We start from the raw sequence: 26,477 nt of genomic DNA, 5'->3' as shown, positions 1-26,477 counted from the left end.
CTGTGAAAGGAAGGCTAGAGCCCATGTTGGGTGTAGTCATGCAGGTCTGTGCTGGTTTTGGCTGGGGTAGAGTTAATTTCCCTCATAGCAGTTAGTATGAGGCTATGTTGTGAATTTGTGCTGGAAACAGTGTTGATAACACAGGGGATGTTTTATTGCTGAGCAGGGCTTACACAGAGACAAGGCCTTTTCTGCTCCTCACACCACCCCACCAGCGAGTAGGCTGGGGGGGCACAAGAAGTTGGGAGGAGACACAGTCAGGACAGCTGACCCCAACAGTCCAAAGGGATATTCCGTACCGTATGATGTCATGGTCAGCAATAAAAAAGCTGGTGAAAGAAGAAGGAAGAGGGGGACATTCAGAGTTATGGTGTTTGCCTCCCCAAGTAATGGTTACGCGTGATGGAGTCCTGCTTTCCTGGAGATGCCTGAACCTACCTGCTGATGGGAAATGCTGATGGGAAATGCTGAGGCCCTGGGCAACCTGGTCTAGTTGGGGGTGTCCCTGCTGACTGCGGGGAGGTCGGACTAGATGACCTTTGGAGGCCCCTTCCGGCCTGGACCAATCTATGAATCTATGAATCTATGAATCTATGGTAAATGAATCATAGTATTGTAGAATGGTTTAGGTTAGAAGGGACCTTAAAGATCATCCAGTTCCAACCCTCCTGCAATGGGCAGGGACACCTCCCACTAGACCAGGTTGCTCAAAGCCCCATCCAGCCTGGCCTTGAACACCTCCAGGGATGGGGCATCTACAGCTTCTCTGGGCAACCTAGGCCAATGTCTCACCACCCTCAAAGTGAAAAATTTCTTCCTGAGATCTAACCTAAATCTTCCCTCTTCCAGTTTGAGCCCATTACCCCTTGTTCTATCGCTACATGCCCTTGTAAAAAGTTCCTCTCCATATTTTTTGTAGGCACCCTTCAGATACCGGAAAGCTGCTATAAGGTGTCCCTGGAGCCTTCTCTTCTCCAGGCTGAACAACTCCAATTTGATTTCCCAGCTTTTCTTTGCTTGCATGCATGGCTTTTGCTTTACCTATTAATCTGTCTTTATCTCAACCCACGAGTTTTCTCACTTTTACTCTTCCCGTTCTCTCCCCCATCCCGCCTCGGGGTGAGTGAGTGAGCGGCTGCGTGGTGCTTAGCTCCTGGCTGGGGTTAAACCATGACAAGGTCCCAGCTCTTGGTCACATTACCCAGAGGAGGACATGGGAACTGTCAAGGGAGCAGTTTTCTCAGCTCGGCTATTCCTAAACACGGCGTGGAAGTTTCGAACTTCTACTGCAGGCAGGCAGCAAAGTGCCCACACTGCGAGACTTATGAGTCTGAGTCCTCTTTTCAGAGAGCAAGCACAGCTCAGGAACCGCTTCAGCCTTGGAGCCAGACCTCTTGAGCACCACTGACCACCACTGAACAAATGCAATCGTCAAACACGTATCACGGAATAAGGGGGGTGGCTGGGGTGGGGTGTTGTTACGCACAACCCTACCTGTTTGGTTCATGCGGCAGTGTCCCACCTTTGAAAAAGAAGTAGGACTGTTCGTTTAGTGATGCAGGTTCGTTTTGAGGGGGGTATTGCAAACAGCAAGACAATCTTTTTTCCTGTCTTACCAGAACACCCTAGAGAATTAGACATTAATCTTTCAACCCAGATTGCTGGAACAGGAGGTTTCCCACATGCTGGCAGCAATCCCCTCCCTCCTACGACCAGTTTCTCCGTAATAATAAGTATGTTCCATTAAGAAAATCCCCAGACTCTGCTTCCTCAACTCCTGCTCCGACATATAGCTGAGCTATAAGCCCCAGCCACCTCCTCCTGCTCAGCCGAGGGCAAACCATACTTTCCGTGAGCTAAAGCAAAAATAAAAACCAGCTTTTACACCCTGGCTCCCCCTTTCCCCTGCCTCCCTGTACCCCAGGTTCCTCTCTGCACTTTGCATTAGGAGGTACGTCAGGCTTGTGGAACCAAGCCCAAACTTTCCTGAGAAAACTCAAGAGTCAAAGGCATGTTTTGAAAATAAATATCAAAGCTGGCAAGCGCGGGCGATGGAAGACGGAACTGGCATTGTTAGAAGCTGGTAGGAGCAAAATAAGAGGGGCTCTGCACAGCAGTTTCACACAGGACTCAGCCTCCTGCCAACACTATCTGGGGAATATTGCTCAGACCAAAAGAAAGAGCATTGAGCCTTGAGCAGGGAAGAAATTAGAAGTGTCTGTCTCTGCCACTCTGATAACACAAGGAATAATAATAGGGTGGGAGAAATAACTCTGGAGGGGGGCGGGGCGGTAAAAAAGAAATAGAACGAGGAGAAACTGGGCAGCAGAAAAGCATGTCAGAGTTATAAAAAGAGACAGAGAAGGGAATTTTATTCATGAGCTTTCCAAACGCATTTGCCATTATCGCCGGCATGAGAATATTATTCTGCTGCTGTCAGGGGGCATGTGACTGGGGCTCCAGCCGTCAGAAAATCACTGCCAGCTGTCAGAGGGCCAAGCCATTAAGGGCGATGGGCCAACACCAATCAAACTGTCAAGAAATACACTTGCTTGTCAAGAGATTAGCAGTCTGGCCTCCAAAGCCTTCAGAGAACGTTGGCTTCAAAAATGGAGATGGTCATGTGAATAGTGCAGAGTCTCTGGCAATGGAAGCATTGGGTAGAAACACTCCTTTTAAAAGAGGAATACAAGAAGGAAGGATTTAAGCTCTTTCTGGTTGGATCTGGTATATCAGGAGCACTGAGTCGCACGTAGCATCTTTGCACTGATGGCAATTAAAAAAAAATTCATAGAATCGCAGAATCTGGGGGGCCTCCTTCGTCCAGGCAGCTTTCCAGCCACACTTCCCCAAGCCTGTAGCAATGCACGGGGTTGTTGTGGCCCAAGTGCAGAACCTGGCACTTGCCCATGTTGAAACTCATACCATTTCCTTGTGCTTCCTTTTATCCCCCATTTAGTTACTGGGTCTGAAATATCCAAGCTATGCTAGTAAAGTCAATTTGAACTGTCTGAGCAGTCTCCTTTATTAATGACTTGTTAAAGGAAAGAGTTTGGCTGAGGTGTAAGTTGATTAGCTCACTGGTAATTAACCGATACCCAAAAAAGTAACAAAGGATTTTTGCCAAGTAAATAATGACTTGATCTCTTTCCTCTCCTCCTCCTTCCTGGCGTAAATGAGAGAAATATAACAATGGTGTCTTTACCTGAGCAGAATGTGCTTCATTTCCAGGCTAGGTAGAAAAATTTGCATAAGCTTGGGGTAAATATGCCATTTTCCCAGAGATCAAGGAAGAAATCAGCAGCTGCCTTCCCTTCAGTGCCGTGAAACTGAAGATATTTCAAGTGTTCAATTTTTTTTTTTTAATTCTTTTAACATTTGACATTTTTAATATATCTGTATCCACTTGCCACTGAGACTTTCTGCTGGCTTCTAGTGGTTTCCCCCTTTTGTTGCAGAGGTTACCAGGAGTATCAATATGAGGAAATTGCTTTCCCTATCCATGAGACCAAATGCCAAGCTGCGCACATTGGATGGACGAGGGTTTTACAGAGCACAGGGTGGGATATATCGCCTTCCAGCCTCATTCACTAATTAATTCATTATACAAAATACAGTGAATGAATGGTTTGTGGGTGCTTTCTTCCCTAAACTGGAAGTTAGAAGGGTGAGAGCTCTGAGGAGAAAGACCTAGGAGTCCTGGTGGACAACAGGATGACCATGAGCCAGCAATGTGCCCTTGTGGCCAAGAAGGCCAATGGCATCCTGGGGTGCATCAGGAAGAGTGTGACCATCAGGTCAAGGGAGGTTATCCTGCCCCTCTGCTCTGCCCTGGTGAGGCCATATCTGGAGCACTGTGTCCAGTTCTAGGCTTCCCAGTTCAAGGACAGAGAACTGCTGGAGAGGGTACAGCAGAGGACCACAAAGATGATGAGGGGCCTGGAGCATCTCTCTGATGAGGAAAGACTGAGGGACTTGGGTCTTTTTAGTCTGGAGAAGAGAAGGCTGAGGGGGGGATCTGATCAATACTTATAAATACTTAAAGGGTGGATGTCAAAAGGATGGGGCCAGTCTTTTTTCAGTGGTGCCCAGGGATAGGACAAGAGGAAATGGGCACAAACTTGAACATAGGAAGTTCCATCTAAACATGCGGAGGAACTTCTTCACTTTGAGGGTGGCAGAGCCCTGGAAGAGGCTGCCCAGAGAGGTGGTGGAGTTTCTGTCTCTGGAGACATTCAAAACCCAGCTGGATATGTTCCTGTGCAACCTGCTCTGGGTGGACCTGCTTTGGCGGGGTGGTTGGACTAGATGATCTCCAGAGGTCCCTTCCACCCCCATATCATTCTGTGATTCTGTGTGATTCTGTGAGAGGCTGGCAATGGCTAGTTCCTCTAAATCCATTACCACTAGGGTTTGGGGGTAAAAAAGCTTCAGCCCTTATCCCTCACAGACTTCAGATTAGCCTGTCTTCTGGCCAGTTTCTTGTTTCTTGAAAATATTTTGCCTTCAAAATTTGCCTTAAGTCACCCTTACATCGTTGGGACTTCCGTTCCTGCAGTAGGTGGTCACTGATCACCCTTTGCCCAGTCTCCATCTGATCATACAACCAAAATGGTGTGAGTAGGCAAGATGGAGCTGACACTGGAAATCAGTGGTGCCAGAAACCTTGGCAGCATGAAGGTAGACGGGAGGAGGTCCCAGCTCGAGGAGCTTTAGCTGGACAGGTTATCAAATGGATGCTGTCACCCAAAAGCTTGCTGTTTATGGCCACCTGCCTCCACAAGGCAGTTGCTGTTACCAGGAGAGTCCTGCCTAATTCACCCAATGGCTTTGGACACTGTCAAGTCACAGAAAATGTGGAGACTTCCAAAAATTTCCTGGAAGGTTGAAAATTGGAGTTTGTTGTTCAACTGCCTTTCCTCTGTGCCACACCAATATCATGATACTATGTACAGATTCTTATAACTGCAAGCTGCCAATACCTTCCTTTCTCTTTCCCAAAAGGAGCTGGTTGGAGAAGAGAACCAAGTGATGTGTTCTCCTCGAAACCCTTTCTCAGCTCAATTCACAGGGAGGGAGCTAGGATGGGAACAAAAATCGAGGAGCACTGCTCCTGTTCCCACCATGTGAAAAGGGCTACTGCCATTTTTTGAGTCCCAAATGGACTCAGCATTCAAGCGTTGGAGAGAACTAACGTTTTGTGGCTCTCACCCTCCAGTACACCTCTCCTCTCAGGTTTCATATAGGGAGCTTATAATTCGTCCTAAGGACCAGTGACTCCAGTGAGTGGCAAAATATCCAGAAGTAAGGCTGCTTCCCAGAAATGCCTCAACTGAGGCCAACTAGCCAACTGAGGTCAAAGCAAGTCCAGTCGATTAGGTACGTACCTTCCATGGACCCTGTGAGTACAGAAAATATAACAGGACCTTCATTGACCTCAAATCAGAGCAGAGTCTTTGCAGAACAGAGTAGAGAGCTGGGATTCATGACCTCACCCAACTTCATCCAGCCAAAAATGCCAGACACCAGAGCTCAATTCAGTTACCAAAATATAGACATTTAGTGCTCTTGGACACAAAGCAGCTGAGAGCCATAAGAGTTTGACACCGGATCTAGGGAAGACCCAGTGACCCCAGGGCATCCTGCCTGGCCTCCAGCTGCTGTTCTGAAAGAATCTCAAACGAGACAAGATTCCAGCGTTTAAGGAAGTGAGCTGAGCCCTTAAGACAGGATCCAAATTAACACACTTAAATGGTTACAAAGTTCGAGCAAGTCTCTTCACATTGAGCTCTGGGTATGCAAATTAGCAGGCAGAAAAAGACAGCTCGCTATGTCTTTCCTAAGGAGAAAGCTGTTTACCAGTGTAAACAATGAATTGTTATGGCATAAGCTTTTGCTTTTTTAAAGCACGAGAAGAATTCCAGAACACAACAGCAGACTGATTCCCAGATTCCTTTGAAAGTCAATAAGACTGAGGCACGTGCTATTTGTGCCTTCAGAAAGTCTCTCTCCCTTGATAGATTTTCGTTTGATATTTCAGTTTAAGCTGGTGAACATTTCCCATTGACATTCTGCTAAGGAGCTCCAATTCCCATACAAGGCTGAATTAAGCTCAGGTGACTGGAAAAGTTCCTAAGATGAGCTCTCCTTCCACACTTTTCCAAGTGTCAACCGCTTCTCCCTCAGGAACAGCTGAACAGCAGGTTTATCTCATTCTGCACCAATTTCAGCCCTGCAAATTAGCACAAACAGCCATCAATTTTGTTTCATGCTAATACAACGGGTTGAAAGCTGCAGATGCTTGGAGACACCTACGCATGCTGTCTGCTTTCAGGGCAGTAACCACTGGGTGCAGATAAGCTTCAGCTTAAGCTGCTGCTGCAAAAAGCAAACATCCCAACTTTGGTAAAACGAGACAAGCTGTGGAGGGTGTCGCCTGCCTCAGCTTTTGATTAGAAAGGATTTGGGATACACTTTAATGGTCTTGATCAGATAGGCTGGTGCTAGGAAAAGGATGGAGAAGAAAAACGCCTCCCTAAAATCTGCTTTGAGGTTTGGCTATAGAATCATAGAATGGGTTGGAAGGGACCTTAAAGATCATCTAGTTCCAACCCTCCTGCAATGGGCAGGGACACCTCCCACCAGACCAGGTTGCTCAAAGCCCCATCCACCCTGGCCTTGAACACCTCCAGGGATGGGGAATCCACAGCTTCTCTGGGCAACCTGGGCCAGTGTCTCTCCACCCTCACAGTAAAGAATTTCTTCCCTGTATCTGATGTAAACCCGTTCTCTTTCATTTTAAAACCATTACTCCTCATCCTATTGCTCCCCTCCCTGATCAAGAGTCCATCCCCAGCTTTCCTGTAACCCCTTCAGATACTGGAAGGGGCTCTAAGGTTTCCCTGGAGCTTTCTCTTCTCCAGGCTGAACAACCCCAACTCTCTCAGCCTGTCCTCCAGGGCTCCTGCCCCAGACCTTCTCCCTCCAACCCCTTCAGCTTCTCATCCACCAACTCCCCCAAGTCCTTTTTCTCAGGGCTGCTCTCAAGTCATTCTACTCCCAGCCTGGATTTGTGCTTGGGACCAAACCATCCTCTGCAAGAGGGATGTCCTCTCCCTGGCAGGTGGCACCTCTTTCCCTAAACACCTGGGCTCAGCAGCCCCTGTTTTCATCAATCCTTTATAACACTATTCAGGGGGTTGTTATTCATATCTGAGCCCTTCAGTGCTGGATGTTCACAGCATCCACAGAGCTGAAATCTGGGATGCTCTCATTCACTACCACAGCCATTTGCCAAAATACACCCAACAGCCTTCAAAATATGACTAAGAACAGTCACATCACACTGGCGAGTTTATGAATATTTATATAGCTCTAGGACTAGAGTCCCTTTGATGACGCTTTACAAATGCATGACTTCATTTAACTTCAACGCAGATATTTCTGCTTTACCTAGTTATGAATAGGAAATCAGTTTGGCTAAAGTTTCTTGCATCAGATCCTCCTTCACGTTAGGAAATGACTTCTCTTTTTCACTCATTCAGGTGGCAATAAATTTCTGATACCGCTTCAGGCATAATTATCATCATCCCAGCAACACTGCTCACAAAGAGCCCTTAAACTTCAAGGCGCTTCACAAAGAGTCTGATTCAGCCTCTTATAATCCCGCTTTTAGCATCTTACTCATGTTATCTGCATATAAATCAACGGGATAAATTACATGTTACACAGGACCAGGCTTGCAGGATCTCGAGGTGTTAATGATGACCTTTTTCTCTAACCAGTACAGATGAGACAATTCAGGAAGCTGCCAATAATGACATTTTGAGCCGCAGTATTTGGGAGCCGACATTATCACGGGATGTGAGACTTTCAAGCTGAGAACCCTGACTCAGGATTCCATGCCTAAGAACCTGGATATGCTATGACCCCACAAAATAAGATCCTAGAAGAGTCACGGGTTCATAATTAACGTAAAATTTGAACAGCTTTATTTCTGTGGCCGATACCTTTATTTCAACATTATTAGAACCAAGTAGTGAAAACACCTTTCAAGATTTTGTGTCAATTTTTTCTCCCCCTTCACATGCATATACTGATGGGAAGGAACGTGTACGATCTTCTCCAACATATGTAGCTGTAATGAGTTCTAATCAATCTGTTTGTTTGGTCTCATTTTATGCCGAAATTAAATAACCGGTAGCACAAGCCATGATAAAGTATTTGCATAGAGCAGGGCTAGAGAAAAATGTTTTTCTTCAGGTGTCATTCCCTGAATTTCATGGCTCACACAGAGAAATAGCTGAACATGTGCACTTTTTGACCAGCAGCCCTTTCCCATTGCCCAAGCGAAAAACCATTGGATCCAGATACTAAATTTACAGGTCAAATCCCTCTAGTGGTGTAAACTGACATGACTCAATTAACCCAACTGATCAGTTAAGCCACGAGGGTTCAGGGTAACATAAAACTCTATGGAAAGAAGATCCTTTGCCAAAGGCAAACTGAGGCCACAGGAAATTACTCCATTGGCATGTCAAGGACATTTTTAATCATACTGAAAATAAGCATTTCAGGAACTCTATGTTTGTTTCTCTGCTTGTTATTTCAGAAAAAAAAAAACCAGACATTCCCTCCATAGGTCATACAGATCAGACAAAGAAAATCCAACAACTGGACAGGTTTGACCGTCTAGTCCCATTTAGATGCAAATAACATCAGGCTGTCACATTATATCCAGTGCAGTAATGTACACTACAAAGCATAGCTCAAGGTTACAGTGGATAAGCATTGCTTTTAGTATGTATTATTGTAACAACTGAAACCAGCAAAGCTGTTTCTGTGGAAGATGAATTTACCTTTACAAAACAATTTCAGGCAGAAAAAAAAATAAGGTGAATTATAATGTTTTCTGGCTGCTTCTTCAATAGTACCCTTCTGAGTGCAATGACTGAAAGGTTTTCTGGAGTTCAAAAGCAGAGAACCAAACCACAGAGTAAGTCAGAAGCAAATGCGTATCGTGATGGAGAATACTACAGAAACATGTCAAATAAATAAAAAATCCCCAATTATTCAAATTAAGGGCTAGCTATACACAAGAAACACATGAACCTGTTGGAGTGGGGACAGAGGAGGCCACGGAGATGCTCTGAGGGCTGGAGCCCCTCTGCTGTGAGGACAGGCTGAGAGTGCTGGAGTTGTTCAGCCTGGAGAAGCGAAGGCTCCAGGGAGACCTTAGAGCCCCTTCCAGTATCTGAAGAAGGCCTGCAAGAAAGCAGGAGAGGGACATTTTACTAGGGCATGTAGTGACAGGACAAGGGGTAATGGCTTCAAACTGAAAAAGAGGAGGCTGAGATGAGATGTGAGGAAGAAATTTTTCACTCTGAGGGTGGTGAGGCACTGGCCCAGGTTCCCCAGAGAAGCTGTGGCTGCACCATTCCTGGAGGTGTTCATCCCTGGAGGTGCCAGGCTGGATGGGGCTTTGAGCAACCTGGTCTAGTAGGAGGTGTCCCTGCCCATGGCAGGGGGTTGGAACTAGATGATCTTTAAGGTCCCTTCCAACCCAAACCATTCTGTGATTCTATGATATTTGCTTGTCTTTCTATCTAGAAAAAACAGAACAGATAACAACCCACATTGTTGTTGTTATGTACTCCATATAATCTTTCATTAATTTATCTTGCCTAGTTTTAAAGCCAGTTTCACATCTGACTTCTGTTTCTATCCCAGTTACAAATCTTCTCATGTCCAGCATGCCTGTGATGAGAAAAGAAACAAGCATCAATATTTTAAATTATTTATTTATAGCCAACTGTAATTGAGTATTATACAGATTCCTTGAGTTTTCATACTGTTCCCATTTTGTGCTCCTGGTGTGCCAATGGTATATTTAATAGTTACTTCTTTAATTTCTGAACTACTGTAATATCAAACTTTGAATTATTTTTCCGTTAAGAACTTTTAATCCTAAAATGGTTAACCACGGTAACCCAAGATAGATCAGAGCCCTACAAACTTCCTTACTATATAAGCTGAACCTTCCAAATATATAAGCTGGACTTTCCAAAATGCTAAAGTGCATCAAGAAGGCTAGAATCCTCCTCATTTTTTACAACCAGTTTTGTGCTTCTACATCATTTTGGTACTCTTCCAGACCTCAATCGTGAAAGTCTAAATCTGGAGAAGCTAACCTAGCTCTGAAAAAAAATAGACAGGTCTGCATAAAAAAAATCCACAGTGATTTTCATGATGTTTTGACAATCTAAGTATTTTATCATCGCCATCACTAAAACCAATTTTGCTTTGAAGGCTTTATATCACTATGAGAAACGTTAAATACATCTCTACCTGCTGCTGAAAGCAATTATATACAAGCTGCACTGCAGAAGGCAGGTTATTCTTCACGACAGATGTATACATTATGGAACACCAGCATTTACACTAGGAAAGGTCTGTGTTTAGATTGGGTTTTTCTTAGCTTACAGAAGGGGAGGTGAAGAGAAATAAGATGTGAAGAAAGAAGTTTGTGTGTTCCTATGCAGGTATAATAAATTTTGCTGACCCATCAGGGTATAAACGCTGCCCTCAAGCTCTGCCCAAAGCTTCTCATTGAGTCTTTGGACCTCTTTTCTGAAACATAAAAACTGCATGATATTTTTAGGGCTCTACTTGCATGTTTTATCCTTCTCCATTGTTTCAAGTCTTTCCCTTTTTAGACTCTACTTGCTTTTGATACCAACTCTGCTTGAAAAGCACTTTGCATATTCTGGGTGTAAGTATAGTACACGTAGTAAGCACTGAGGAACCTAAATAAGGCATCAGATGAGAGAAAACCCCCGTGTAGTAGGCAGCGCTATAAAAAACCTCCTTCCTCCTCCCAGCCTACGAGAAACATTTGCCTCTTCGTTTAAAAACACGAAGGCAGCGCGCTGCCTCGCTCACCTTACAAACCCTCCCTGCAGTCTACAAGGAAAACCAGCGAGGGGAAACCGCCAAACCCACCCGAGGGAGCATATTTTGGCCCAAAAAGCAGGGGAGGAGAGAGCTAAGGCTATGATGCTGCCCACCCTGCCTCCTCTCCACAGGGGCGTCGCGCCGGCCCTCCAAGCCAAACACGCCCCCAGCCGCTCTCTCCCCACGCATTTTACTTAAATCTGCCTTTTTCACCTCAACATTTCACTCATTTCCAATTTCCCCCCCTCAGACGTGCGCGCCCGGCCTTCCCGCGCTTGCAGGCCGCAGCCCGTCGCCATGGCAACCCTCGGGCCTCCCCCCCCTCCTCCTCCTCCTCCCCGGCTCCCGCCGCGGCGGCTCCTCCCCGGGCCGGGCGGGCCCAGCGCCGGCCCCCGCCCGCTGCCGCTGGGCCCGGCGCCCTTCTCCCTTCCTCCCCTTTCCCCTCGCTCCCCTCTGGCCTTGAAACGGGCGCCGCGATGGCTCCGGCCGCCGACCGGGAGGGCTACTGGGGCCCGCCGACCTCCACCTTGGAGTGGTGCGAGGAGAACTATGCCGTCTCCTACTACATCGCCGAGTTCTGTGAGTGGCCGCTCCGGCACCGAGGGCCGCGTCCCGCCGCTGCCTTCTGTCCCGGTCCCCCTCCCCAGCCCCTCCGTACCCCCACCCCACTGACTGGGCCGTACGGGCAGGGGAATCCCCCCTCCTCCATAGTCCCTGTTTCCTGAGGGGGCGGCAAATGGCGGAGTAACGGGCCCCCTGCCCCGCAGCCAGCGCCGGTGGGTGGAAATGGTTGTTTTCCTGTCCCCTTTCCCCCAAAATCCGTGTCTTGAGGAGAGGGTAGTGTAGCTCCCTCTCTCCCTGTGCCCTGTGTGTTGGTTGGGGTTCCCCCATCCCAAATCTGTGCCTTTGGCCTGCGTCCGAAGGGGCGGTGGGGCAGGAGGAGGGTGTCCGGGGGCTCGGGTGGCCGGGTGAGGTGGGATCTTGGGGGGCTTTGCGCTGGAGTGGGGCTGATTGTGTGGCTCTACATGGATGGCTGAAGAGGGGAGTTTTCACTCAAATCGTGACTGGGGTGCCATGCTTTAAAGTTGTATGGGTCTGCAGCTCCTTGAGAGGAGATGAGAGCATCTGCCCAGCCACGGAGAGCCAAAAACCAAGCAGAACTATTCAGGGAGAGCAAGGAGGGAGAAGGTATCTTTGTACGGAAGAGGCGTTTTTCATCCAGGAGAGATGTCTTTGCCCAGCTGGTCTTTGGTGGGTCTTGCCCGTCATCAGGTGGCTCTGGTGCAGGTGGTGGGAGTTAGAGTAGCTCGAAGGGTTGCTCTGGTGCAGGTGGCGGTCTTTTATGACAGCTCAGAGCCATGACGAGAGAGCATAGCTCTCATTGTTTTGACCTTAAAGCTCTGTCATTCAGAGGCAGTCAGGAATTTAGATGTATTCAAGCACGTTTTAGGGAAAGAAGAAGGTGCTCAGACTCCAGTGGAACCAAGCAGGTGCTTGAGAAGAGGGTATACTGTGGTAGCTGGTAAAGAATCAAGCCCTCTGTCACTGATGTTTCCCTGAAAAATTAAATGTTTTTGTATCCTGGGCAGTGATTTTAAAGGGTGTAGTAGTTATGTTCTGCCACTTGATGTACACACTGTCCTACAAAGAGCTTTCACATGTATTAAATAGACGGCTGCTTTTGAAGTGTTTAGACCCCAGGAAAACAGTGCTAAAGTGAGCGGTCTCACCTACCCTGAAGTGGTTGGAGTGGGCAATCTGAGGAGGCCTTTTGCATAGCTGGGATGCTTCAGCAGCGCTTTGGAAGAGCTTGGCATGCAGGAGATGGAAGGTTCTGGGCGTCCATGCCAGGCAGTGACTCCTGGTTCCAAACCCTGACATGAGTGAAGGACCAAAATGAATAGTCATGAAAGAGGTTTCAGAGTGTGGGAATGGGAAAGGAGTACAGGATCTGAATAACAGTAGCATAGGCGGCATAGAAACTGGGAGGAAAAAGGAAGTTGGTGTGTAGATTTATGGCTGAGAAGAAGCAGGCTGGCTGAAGAGGGAACAAAATTAAATACTCTTAAACCAGGACAAACTTAGAAGTTTTTAAATATAATGAGACTTTTGCAGAGTATGTATTTCTGTGTTTTCCTTGTGGTAAAAAAGTAATTTGTGAGATAATTCTCATAGGGAAGAGGAAGCTCTGTTGCTTCACCCATGTAAAAATAAATTTGACTAGCATGTAAATTTTTGAAATAATCCCCACATTGTTGGCCCTGTGAACTGATACTTTTCATCCGCTTCTAGATTATGCATGAGAAGGAAGATAAGGATGAGATTAATGGTGGGAGGTGGAAAGGAGTGTGTGTTCTGAAGAAAAAGGGACTAATTATAGACGGTCTGGTCCTTCCATATGGGTTTATTGTTTGGGACCACAGTTTGTTGGTCGGTCAGTTGCACTGAAAAAAAAATATGTGTATAAGGGCTGTGCTGTAAATTAGGGCATTTAAATTGTCCAAGTTTTAAAAGCAAAACAGTAAATAAGCCCACTTTATTTTAGGGTAATCTTACTTTGGAAGTTCAGAGAGATGTTACCCTGAAATCTAGTTGCTTTAGCAGAGGAGCTGGGAGTATATTCAGGGTCTGTGTGGCCCAGCGGTCTTCTGTCAGTTGCTGTGCCTTTATGGCTTGCTTACCTTATCAAAAACCCAAATTCAGAGAGCAAACAAACCAGAAAGTACAAAAATAGTTTTCTTATCTCTCTCTCAGAGTTCTCATTGTGGTCATTTCTGATGTTCAAACTCACGCACAGCCTGTATTATTTTAAGTGTTTCCTTACAGAAGAGTGGAAATCGGTTTCTGACTTCTCACTGTCTTGGTACCACTCAGTTAAGCTGATGGTATTTAAAAACTTTGCATTAAATCTTTGTTATAAATAATTTATAAGAAACTATTGGAGGCCCAAAGCTTGAAGGATACTGGCAGGTCCAAATCAAATATTATGTTTTCCTTAGGTTGCAGGCTGAAGAGCCAAACTGCAAGGTTGTTGTGCAAATTAGGTCTTTGTGCCATTTAGCAATTTGTTTTTAATATGCTAATTTTAGTACAAATTGCTACATTGTGTTCCAGAAGCCTACGTGCAGTTCTTTGACATTCACTCCTTAAAGAACTAGTGTAAATGATGGCAGCTTATCAATTGGATGTATTCAGGGATGGGAAGGCAAGGTAAGGTGTTTTTGTAGCACTTCATATGTGCGTTCTCTTTATGTACCCCAATCAGTGTGACCTGTATTCAAAGATTCATTATCTTTTTTAATAACAACAAACACTTTTTCTTGCCTTTCTGAGTCTGCACCCAGCCAGTTTTCCTCCCTCGTGGAGGTGGATGACTAACTGCTGTACGGCCTTCTCTAGAATAATAAACCAGTTGAAATGGAAAACCAGCTGAAAAGGATTATTTTGCCAGTTCAACTATGTTAAGCTCTAAAATGACTCTTATATCCCTCACTGATCAAATCCATTGTGTGGTGTAGTAATCCCTTCTTCAGGGTTTCTCGGGAGTTTTGGATTGACTCCTGTGTGCTAGAGGGCAGGCAATAGTGATGCGGGTTTTTTTGTTTTTGTTTTTTTTTTTAACTAATATTTTTCCAACTCCACACTGAATTGCCCAACTTTTTGTACAGTAACATAAGCAAAATAATAATAAAGGAAAAAACCAGCATCCTCCCACCCAAGCAAACAGAATAAGGTCAAATGTGAGTGCTGTTGTTTAACACTAAGTGCTTAAATGTTGCAGTTTACTCCTTATTTTAGCAGGGTTGATGTTTCAGGCAAGTTTAGCCCATGTAGTGTTTGGTTTTGGGGGTCTGTTTTGATGTGAATGTCTATATGACAAATGCCTTACCCTTCTTGCATTCACTGTTATCCCTTTAAGAAAGTTTTGCCTTGTAGAATATAAGGAATGGATATAGCTAATCTTCATAGATTTCCTTTGTTGAAAACATAGACAGTAGTATCAATTTAAACAAATACTTTAAATTCAAAGGAGCCCTCTGTGGTACCTGAGGCTTTATAATTCTCTGTCAGGAGAATCACGGGGGCGATTTTGTTGTTATCAGCTCAGTGTTGTGTTCTAGTTTGGATCAAACTTGAGTGATATTTCCAGGTATGCGAAATATTGCCTTGAGCTATCATTGTCCATGAGTAATGTGCATCATCTACAACACGACTGCTTTTGAGATAATATATCCTTATGTTGGCATTTACAGCAGCAAACATCTGGAATATAGCTTCAGGCGTCTCAAGGAATTGATGAAATCATTTCTTTCTTGGCATCTGGTTCTGTCTCTGTACATGCTGCTACCTTCATATGAGAAAATACTTTTTTATTACCAGAGTTAAATCCATTGCTTTTTGTTTCCATTAGAGATCTGGTAAATAAGTACTTGTAACTGTGCTTTCCTTATGGGACCCTTATAAAGAAAAAAACTATTAAAATCACGAGAATCTGCAAGTTTCTAGCCACTTTTGCTGCTCTTCCTTAAATCCTTCCAATTTTTGCTTCAGACAGGAGATAAGAGTTTGAGATAAAACGACTGTTACCTGTGTTGTTAGATGTGAGATATCTCATTAATACACAGGCTGCCACACAAGCATCCTCTACGTTGTGAACAGTGACACAAAAATACTGGTGGGTTTTTTTTTTTTTTTAAGCTCTGCTCAAAAAAGACAGCTGTCAAAGATGAACAGATCTCTATTTTTCATGGGGATCATTACTTTGGAACTTAACAACTTGCAAAATTTACTTAAATTTAGAATAATGTCATTAATATTGAATTTCGACTGCCACATATGTACTGTCACCTGTTCCTCTTGGGCATCCTGCTGTATTTTGCCTCTTTTGCCAGAGGCTTTGGAAAGCAGCCAGAGGCTGTTAAGAAGGTACTATCCATGTAAGTTAAAAATATAAAGTAAAAGCCAACTCTGTTCAAGATCTTTGTTGGTTCTTTCAATAATAAAGTTGCAGGTGAAGGAAGAATCATCAGGATTAATTGGGTGTGATCAGCCCAACTGCCTGGCTGTGGCTGAATTACTTACAGACATGACACAGATGAGTTCTAAAATGCGATTTAGGAGAAGACGATGTCAGAGCCTCACAGACTTGAAGACTGAAAGGGATTTGAGTGTGTAACTTTAATGACCTAATTGCAGGAAGCCTCATCACAGGTTCCCTCTTTAAATTTATCAGGCTCCTTGAGGGAGCTCCCTCAACTTAGGGGGCAGTACTGACAAAAAGGTAAAGGGAACATTAAAGTAATTGATGATGGCTATAAAGTCAAGTGGAGTGTGCAGAACGATGCTCAGCTGTGAGATGCTTTTGAAGATGAACGCTTTCAGCTTGCTTTTTGTGCTGCGGACAAAAAGAAGTTCATAGAGGGGTTCCTTCCTTCAAAGAAAAGTACAGCAGAAGTAAACTCAGAAGCCAGATGGATGGTCTCTGCTGTCACGCCTTCTTATTTCTTTAATGATTTTAAGTGATTTTTGAGTCAATGGCAAATACTGTTGCACTAATTTATTTCCCTTCCCAGGTTGTAAATGTATATGTTTGACTTAAGCCTGAAGATAACGTTGTGGCACTGTTTTGATGCATTTTGCCACAATGAATGCATCCTGTCCTCTTACAGGACAAGAGGAAATGGACACAAACTGGAACATAAGAAGTTCTATCTAAACATGAGGAGGAACTTCTTCACTTTGAGGGTGGCAGAGCCTTGGAAGAGGCTGCCCAGAGAGGTGGTGGAGTCTCCTTCTCTGGAGATATTCAGAACCCACCTGGACACATACCTGTGCAACCTGCTCTAGGTGGCCCTGCTTTGGCAGGGGGTTGGACTAGATGACCTCCAGAGGTCCCTTCCCAACCCCATATCATTCTGTGATTCTGTAATGATTTATGTATTTTTTTTTAATTCTTCCTTTGGTGGGTTTTTTTTTTTTGTTGTGTGTGTGTCTCTTTGCCACTTTCTAATCCATGATGCCGTTTTATCTTTCATCTCATGACAGCTTAATTTTCTGTTTTTCCAAGAGCTTTCGTTGAAAGAGAGGGCCAAAGGCTTTTGGGAAAGTCCACATTTGTCCAATCAACAGATCTCATTTATCCTCCATCACATTATGGATATTCTTAAATTTTGACGGACACTGTGGTAGTGGACCACAATGTGCGTTTATCTACTAATACTTGTGCAGTTATTACGTGACAATAGAATTCTTAACTATGGCTTAACAAAGCATTCAATTACTGTATAATTAGTGCTTCGTATTCACTGCTTTTGCAGCTGGCAATTGGACATCTGCCACTCCAAACGGTAATGGGAGCAGTGGCATTTGTACAATTTAATTTTACTTCTGTGCAAACTGAGGTAGACAGGTTTATGAACTGCATGGTACGTATTTGCAGAATATATATTTGTAGCTAGAAATAGGAAGATTAATGAAAAATAAATTATGGTAAAGGAACACTGCTGACTTCTAAATGCCTTTAAATGAGCCTTTAGTCACAGATAAAACGACTTGTCATAATTGAAAGACAAAAATCTCTTTAGTCTGGGGTTTGTTGTGTCTCTGCGTGCGTGTACGTGAAACTGCTATTTATGTAATACATTTTCCATATTTGCTGGAGCCTTTCACAGATCAGTGAGGAAGATGTTTCTTAAACAAAAGAAAGATTTAATAATTGCCGCAAAAATGTTCAAAGGAATTCTGGGTGTTGTCTCCAGTCCCAACAGCTCAGCAGTATATGGTCATTTTATCTTGCAGTGCGTGCAAGTGCTAACACACTTGACTCTGACTATCTCAGAAGCCTAAAGAGGATCACAGAAGGATCATGAAAGGTTAAGAAATTGCGAAGAGTTCTTTTAATTCAAAATATATATCAAAAAAAGACATTTATAGTACTAGAAGGGAACCCACTTGCAAGTGGTTATCAGGGAAAAGCTACCTACCTTTGATTGCTTTGAGTTTTCCAGGTGTGGGGCTCTTGACACCTGCCTCATTAATTACAGCCATTTTTCGATCCATTAGCAGAGAAGCTGAGCTGCTGCATGAATTAAAGGTGCTTGGTTATTCCATGCTGTGGAAGTACTACAAAGAAGGAAGGTGGGTAGGAGTCAAGAAGAGAGAAGTTTCTGGAGGTTGTTAGAACTCAAAAAAAACCCAAACAAACCAGTCCCAGAGCAGCACTGGTTTAGTGTCGATCTTTTACCATTAATTGATGGTGAATATCCCTGCATAGGCAAGCTCTGGGTAGAGTCCCAGTGGTTTTGCTGGGATCTGATTAAAGGTTTCAGGTGCAGACCCTTTTGTGCACTTGAAAATGCAACTGTGAAATACAGGTTGTGCTGCCTCAAAAACCTGAAGTGTCTGATAAGGATCTTTTCCCATCTGTTTTTAAAAATTAAATTCCTTGAAGAAATATGCTGCATATGGGCTGTGATCAGTGACTGAGAACCTGACATTTTCGAAGTGATGAGTGCAGTCAGCATCTGCAGGATCATTGCCTCCTTACAGTGAGGTCCATCAACCTGTGGCAGAGCATCTCCTTCAGCGTGCCTGGAGTTTGGGGGGCAGATGTAGCCCTCTCTGTCAGTCCCAGTGGGGAGTTGCACCCTTTGTGCCCCCCCCCCCAGCCATACAGGGTTCTTCTCTGGTTCTTTGCCTTTCCGGCAACTGGTGACTCAACCTGCCCTCCACATTGCAAAGCTTTCCGGAAGGAAATTCCAAACTTTATTTCAAAATTGAAATTAGTGTCCAGCGGCGTGTCTGTTTCCCAGCTGCGTTCGCGGGCTTTATTTTATTTGGTTTTGCGTTATTCCTTGGTTTCTTTGGACTTGTTTTCCGAATCCAGTGTCCTTGGAGTGACCCTGGAATGATGTATGCAGAGTGTGTACATTTTTTATCTCAGGCTTTTTGAGGAAGAGGGTGTTCTCCCTTGCAGCCCAGTCCAGGCAACATTGCCCTGATTCTCCTCTCTAACCAGAGGAGCTGGAGAAGGGGACAAGAGTGTAGGCTGGTTCTGATGGACAAGGTGCAGGTTGTTAGTTTGAGACTTGACCTTTAGATTTGAGAAGAAAGCAAGGCTCAGTCTTCTTTAGGCAGGAAAGCAGACAAGCAGAATTAGAAAAAGACGTGGTGAGCTGAACATCTGCCTCTACCCAAAAGCACAAGGTGAGTGAAGCCAGGACTGTGTACGTAACTCGCACTAGCTGTCCCTCTCCCTCAGTTGCTTTCACAGAATCACAGAATATTTTTGGTTGGATGGGACCTTTGAGATCAAGTTCAACCAACAAAAAAAACCCACCCAAAAAACAAACAAACAAACAAAAAAAACCCCACACCCAAAAAATCCCAGAACACCAAAACCAAACCAAATGCCCACACCCCACCCCACCCACAAACAGACACAAACCAGCAATCTCAGGCACTAGAGCATGCCCTGAAGTGCCATGTCTACACGTTCCTTAAATACCTCCAGGGATGGTGACTCCACCACCTCCCTGGGCAGGCTGTTCCAGTGCCTGACCACTCTCTCAGTAAAGTAATTCTTCCTAATATTTGATCTAATCCTCCCCTGACTCAACTTCAGACCATTTCCTCTGGTCCTGCCATTATTCCCTTGGGAGAAGAGGCCAACACCCACCTCTCTACAACCTCCTTTCAGGTGGTTGTAGAGGGCAATGAGGTCTCCCCTCAGCCTCCTCTTCTCCAAACTGAACATGCCCAGTTCCCTCAGCCTCTCCTCGTATGACTTGTTCTCCAGACCCCTCACCAGCTTGGTGGCTCTCCTCTGGACACGCTCCAGCAGCTCAATGTCCTTCCTGTAGTGAGGGGCCCAGAACTGAACACAGCACTCGAGGTGAGGCCTCACCAGTGCCGAGTACAGAGGCACCATCACTTCCCTGCTCCTGCTGGCCACGCTATTCCTGATACAAGCCAGGATGCCGTTGGCCTTCTTGGCCACCTGGGCACACTGCTGGCACTTTCAGTGAGTCACAGGACACCAGATTATGTTTTTTATAGAATCATAGGATTGTCTAGGTTGGAAGGGACCTTTAAAATCATCTAGTCCAACCATCAACCTAACTGACAAAAACCCATTGCTAAACCATGTCTCTAAGCACTGTGTCAGCCCGTCTTTTGAATCCCTCCAGGGATGGTGCCTCAACCACTTCCCTGGGCAGCCCATTCCAAGGCTTGATAACCCTTTCAGTGTAAAAATTTTTCCTAATATCCAATCTGAACCTCCCCTGGTACAACTTGAGGCCATTTCCTCCTGTCCCATCGCCTGTGACTTGGGAGAAGAGACCGATCCCCCCTGGCTACACTCTCCTTTCAGGGAGTTTTAGAGAGCAAGAAGGTCTCTCCTCAGCCTTCTTTTTCTCCAGGCTAAACAGCCCCAGCTCCCTCAGCCTCTCCTCATAAGACACATTCTCCAGACTTTGTCTGAAATCCTACTAGTAGGATTTCAAGGTATCAACTTTATGTTCATAAAACATGACCCTGGAATCTCTCTGATTTATACAGTGCTTTTAACAAGCTCGTTACTTGCAGTGGAAGCTCAAGATGCTACTGCCCCATAGGCTGGATGTTTAGTAATTGCTAATTCCAGTTGGATAAGGATTTTGATTTGGACAAGATCCAGCATCTAGGAATCAGATGCAGTGTTAGATCAAAGAAGTTGTCCTGTGGAGCTCTGTAGCATAGTTGAGCATTAAAAATAGCCTGGACACTGACAGTCTTGGGACAGAGTATTTCTGTATTAGATATGTCATTAGTTCATCAGGTTTTCTTCATCTTCCCTGGTCAACACCTTTTTGTTTGTTCAGGCAGAGAACCACTTCCCAGCTGGAAAGCACGCTGCTGTGGTCCCTTCTAACGGGTATTTTCACCTCACAATGAGGAAACCCAAGGGAAACCTGAAAAATTACCTACATGTCTTTGAGAAATGGGATCTGCAGATTTGACTTTCTCTGAAATCGAATGGGTCACCTACCATCTAGCAGGGAGCTAAAATGACCCAAAGAACTGATTTCATTGTCACAGAGTGGAATTCACATTTCTTCTAGGTAAAATGGGTGTGTGTTTCCTCTAACAAGTACTTAACTTTTCTGTGGAAGAAAGGGGATGTTTGTGTGATTGTCATGATAGGCTTCATTGCTCTCCAGGGAGTTTCCGGTGCTCTCCTCCTGCCAGAGACTGCCAGGGCTAGTGCTGGCCCCCGACTGCAGCTGGCAAGCTGGGGAGCCTGCTCCCTGGTTCTTATGCCCAGGAGGAGAGCTGCAGGGTGTATTTCTACAGATATTCCTTGCATTCCTCCCACCTGATACAGATTTTTTTTTTTTTTCAGGTTTTAAATCTATGAACTCAGAGTTGCTCCAGGTGATACTCTGGTCATGAATGAAAACTGAGGCTTTTAGCTTTTTTTTTTTTCCCCCCTTTGTTTTTTTTTCTGTTTTTTTTTTCCAAGTCCTTTTCACAGTTGTGGAAATGACTCATATAAGCAAAGAGAACTAACTATGTGCGACGTGCTGACCCGTGCATGAGTAAACAGCCTGGAAGACTGGAGAAGCAAAACATATTTTTTTTTTATTTTTTTTTTTCAATTTAGTAATAGAAATTTAGAACGAAGGTTGGCAAAGCACTTTTGTTCATAGCACCCTGTACTTGCAGATCTGGCTTCTGCAAATGGGCATGGTTTAATGCCATCTCCTTAAACTGTAGCTAGGAGCAGCAGCGTGGAAATTCATGGCTTTCTTTAGAAGTAGCAGAGTGAAAACCAGATGAGCGTTACCAGTTTTTATCACTTGTGCCTCTTTCGAGCTGGTGAGTGCAGCCTCTAGTAAGAATCAGCTTAATTGAACTGTGTAGATGCCTCAGAAAGCAGCAGAGAAGTGCGCGGTGGTAGTGAAATCATACAGCAGATGTTGTTTTCCTCCACTTAAACAAACTGCTATGGCTTTGTGATCTCTGATATCACAGTTGCTTTTCGCTTGGAGGTTTGGGGTCTGGTGGCTGTTAAATCCTTCAAGGCCCAAGTTTTGTCATCGTGCAAGGCTCCTCAATATATTCTTCAGCACCATGTCAAACATCAGCACAGTACTGGAGTGTTAAAACTCTCAAGTCCATCCCAATTTAATTTTTCTTGTCCTTTTCTTCTTTCTCTATTCTATAGGCTGCAGAGAAATATTTTAAAGCTATTTCCTTTCCTTAAATGCATTTCCTTCCAAGCTCTTCAGTTCCTTTTCCTGCCTTTAAACTCTTTCATGCTGATTTCCACATGGCTTTTGTATTAACTATTTTTTTTTTTCCCTGCTTTATGGTATTTTTTCTACATGTGTCTCAAATCTGTCCTCTTAAAGTTTCCTCTGTCAGTCTTTGGGCCACCATTTGTGCTGGGAACTTGGTTGATTTTGTGTTCAGTTTTCGTCTGTTATTTAGTAAAATTGACTTCTGCCCAGATACTTGCCACCCACCTTATGAAATGTTACGATGTAGGTCCCATATTAAGTTATATTTACCCCAAAAAGACAGTGTTTAAAACTTGAACCTTCGATGTGTTGTATATCTCTTCCTGTACTTGGTTTAGATTGTGAGATACTTAAGATTTGGACTTTTATGTTACTGGCTTTGTGGAGAAGCAGCTTCATTTTCCATCTAGATAAATAGCTTTTGCCAAGGTTTGTGGGCGGATGTTGCCAATATTTTTCTTTTCATTTTTCAAGCAAGAACAAGAAAGTTGTCTTGAAATGACAATTGGGCAGTGACTAAAGGATAGAGTTGGAGGCTGCCAACCAGGAGTGACACCCTTTGGGTCTTGGGTTAGTGAATTAATTGAGTACTGTTGAAAGTTCTTGCTGCAGGTTGCCATATTAACTGGAAAAGGTTATGAGGACTTAGAGAAAAGAAGTGCCTGCACAAAAGAGGTACTTAGGAGTGAAGAAGAGTCTGAGTCGTTTCTGAGATCAGGTGCCTTTCTTTCATCACATTTGAGGTAACCTTAGGATTTTTCATTTACGGCAGTCCTGAAAAAAAAAGATAGTTCCAGATGGGATTTTTTGTTACTATTGCTGGTAAGAGAGGGAATGTCACCAGTCGGTGTTTGAATGGTCGCTGTATATCTGAATCAGGCTGTGGTTGCTCACTAGTTTCATTATCTCCACGTGCTCTGTTTTGCATTTGTCACGAAGCATCTCACCTTTAATTTCCTACCATCCGAGTAGAGCAAAATGCTAAAGAATGGCGTGAGTCATTAGTAGGAGAGACTGGACACCCAGGGGAAATCCACACCGATAGAAAGAAAGGGAGGAAAGCAAGAGGATTTGGATTTCAAAGAAAGGCTACTCAAACTAAATGCACAAATATCTGAAAATGAGCTCTGACACACGTTGTTCTCTGCCATCCACCATCCAGTGAGCACTTTGGGCTCCCCTAATGCTTAGCTCTTCTATGTCACTGCGCCATGCCTGGAAGAGTCCTACAGAGCCTCTGAGAAGATAACCCACAGCTTACTGTGCCTCAAGTTGCTATCTCTATTTGTGGTGAGGACCGACAGATGCTGGGCTGGATGTACTCCGGTACCTCAAAACTGTCAGCTGCCAAAAGCTCTGCTTTCTGCTCTGGACAGACTCTTAGGTTTAGAGGAGTTGGTGCAGACATGGAATCACAGAATCACAGAATTGTGGGGGTTGGAAGGGACCTTTGGACATCATCTAGTCCAACTCCCCTGCTGTTCACCCAGAGCAGGTTGGACAGGAACGCGTCCAGGTGGGTTTTGAATATCTCCAGAGAAGGAGACTCTGCCACTTCTCTGGGCAGCCTCTTCCAGGGCTCTGCCACCCTCACAGGAAAGAAGTTTTTCCTTGTGTTGATATGAAATTTCCTGTGTTCCAGTTTGTTCCCGTTGCCCCTTGTCCTGTCACTGGGCTCCACTGAGAAGAGTCTGACCCCATCCTCCTGACACCCACCCTTTAGATATTGATAAGATCCCCTTACGTTAAAGCAGGATGCTGACACCAGCATAGAAGAAAGGTGAACTGGAAGGAGTTAAAGATGATGAAAATTAAATGGATGATTACTATAACATCATGTTGGTCACTGCTTAGTTTTAGCAGCGGCTGAAGGGTAAGCTTCCCCATCTTGGTTGTTTCCTTCCAGTCTGACATCATCAGCCTATCTTAAAATAACATTTAAAATATGTTTTATTTTGTTTTCCAGTAAAGGCTATAATAGTAGCAAATCTGCCCTTCAGCAACAAGCTTATTGCATGTAATATTCTAACTTTACATCATTTCAGCCTAATCTCTTTAGACTTTGATTGCATTTCCCAGCTGTAAGCACTTGCTTTCGGTGAGCTTTCTAGATTGATATTTCAAATGATCTGCCTATGTCGACTGTTTTTACTTTAAATTTACTTGCAAAATCCTTCCAGGTATACTTCAAAGTAATTGGTCTGCTTGCTATCATCTTGGATGCATGTTTATCAGGGAAATTATGCTTTTTTTCCACGAGGCTTCCCATATTCTAGGAAAGCAACATTAAAATATGGCATATCAGCTAGTTGCAATGCAAGTTTATTCCCTGTAGTCCAGTTAATTGTGGATATCTTGGACTGGGAATAAAATGTCCTGTAAAGGAGCTGTGTACTAACATATTTGTCCAGGCCATTTCAAAAAATGGCCAAAGATAGATTCTAGCACTTCTGTTATGAAAAATAACAGTATTTAAGGATATGTAATATTCCCTTCAAAACCCAAAACACCTTCGTTAATACTTCAGAATGCCCTGCACTTGTGATAGACGTAATTAGAGCCACAGTAAGATAATTGGCTTCAAAAGTGAGGAACATGGCTTTTTGGTATAGCTGTTGTAGCCCTCTTTATTCTGGCCTGTCATCTCAGAGTATTTCCGTTATTTAATTATCTGTTAAACTTCACAGTTGGTCCTCCACATTTTGTAATCTGCCCTATTGACCCTTTTCTGAGGAACAGCGTCTTGTGCAGACCTTGGACTTCACTCATGAAAGGCTTCAAGATAGATTCCTCCGGGGAAAAAAAAAAAAAAGTCATCCTTCCTCCAAAAAAAACTCCATCAATCCAAGTTCTGGGTCTTTAGACACTTTTTCATCATTTGTGATCGTCTTTAAGAATTCCAGAAGGAAAAGCAGGACTCCATTATGCTAAACGTTACAAGAATTGGTAACAAAAACGTTCTTTCTGGAAAGTACCCTGTTCTTACTCTGATGTACTTTCTACTTTGAAGCTTTATTTACGAGAGGTGTTGTGGTCAACTAATTAATTTTTCTTCTGGCAGGTAAGGATGGTCTAGTGGCTAGAAGAACGCTTTGGTGTTTGAAAGTCCTGGCTTTGGTTTTATGCAGGTTTCTTTCTGACTCAGGCACCTGTCATCTTCTTGCCAGGGATATTGAGGATAAGCATGCAGAAGACTGGGTTTGCTCGGTCACTGCAGTAATGGAGACTAAATAGGAAACCAGTATGGTTTAGATTTGAGGGGGGAAGAGCAAGAACTTCTTAGCCCAGCAATGAGTGTTTCACCATCTAAGTTTAAATCTGCTTTGTGAACGCAAATGTTGGATTTTTGGGACTGCAAGGCTGTCAGTTTCTCATGAAGAAACGTGTAGCTTTACAATTTGGATTTGTGTAGCATTAGCTTTCACATACTTATTTTTAGCGTAATAAGAAGCAAGGTCAGCGTTTGTACGGTCTCCTGTTAGGTTCTGATTTTCTAGTGTCTTTACTACACCCGTAGCAAAGCACTTTGTAGAGAGGTGAGGGTAAAGAAAAGGATGGCTTAATTGTAACCTAAGGCAATTCAGAAGCAGTTTAATAATAAGTGCTTTTGTAAGCCCTGCATACCGAAGGGAGGCTTGTGCATTAGAAAATCCACCCACGCTTTACAGGTTTAAACTGAGCTTTCTTGTGTGTGCTTTGTTAGTCAGGAGCGTCGAGAGCTTTTCCTTCTAATTACCTTTTGATTGTTTTGAGGAACACAAACGTAACGCGAAATACTGTAATCAGAGTAAAAACATCTACAAAAATATTAGGTGAACTGGTATGATGAATGCCAGGGGAATGAATTCTGCAGCTGGAATATAAAGTGTGTAAGGCCATAAATCAGAACGTATCACTTGACACAGCACGTTGGAACCGCTCATAAACGAGTACTGGGAATAAAAATAAAATTGTGTTGTTAATAATTAATCTTTTTTTTCCTCCTAAAATTACCTCATACCTACCCCCCCCCCCCCCCCCCCATCCAGTAAATCACTGAAGTGGCTTACCTGTGCAATTTTTGTTCAGAAGGATATCAGATATTTACATATCCTGGAGAATTGGAGGCCCAGCAAGGTAGAAGCAGCTTAGAAAATCTAGAAGCCCTGCCCACTGCCTTTAAACGCTCTAAACCTCCCAGTGGCCACCAGCTCTGCACCAGCAAAGCTGCCTTGGGATTTTTTTGGCCTTATCCCAGCA

The 26,477-nt window shown here is 44.2% G+C and overlaps 1 protein-coding gene across 1 annotated transcript in view; it reads left to right on the top strand.

The window, feature by feature from the left end:
* Positions 1–11,429: 11,429 nt before the first annotated feature.
* ACER3 (alkaline ceramidase 3) overlaps positions 11,430–26,477 on the top strand; it is a 62,554-nt gene continuing 47,506 nt past the window's right edge. The window contains exon 1 of the mRNA XM_074152397.1: positions 11,430–11,532. Coding sequence (XP_074008498.1) covers positions 11,430–11,532 — 103 coding nt within the window. The remainder of the gene's footprint in view (positions 11,533–26,477) is intronic.

Source organism: Numenius arquata, chromosome 1 (genome assembly GCF_964106895.1).
Source record: "Numenius arquata chromosome 1, bNumArq3.hap1.1, whole genome shotgun sequence".
In the NCBI taxonomy this organism is placed as follows: Eukaryota; Metazoa; Chordata; class Aves; order Charadriiformes; family Scolopacidae; genus Numenius; species Numenius arquata.
This window is presented reverse-complemented; position numbering and strand designations above follow the sequence as displayed.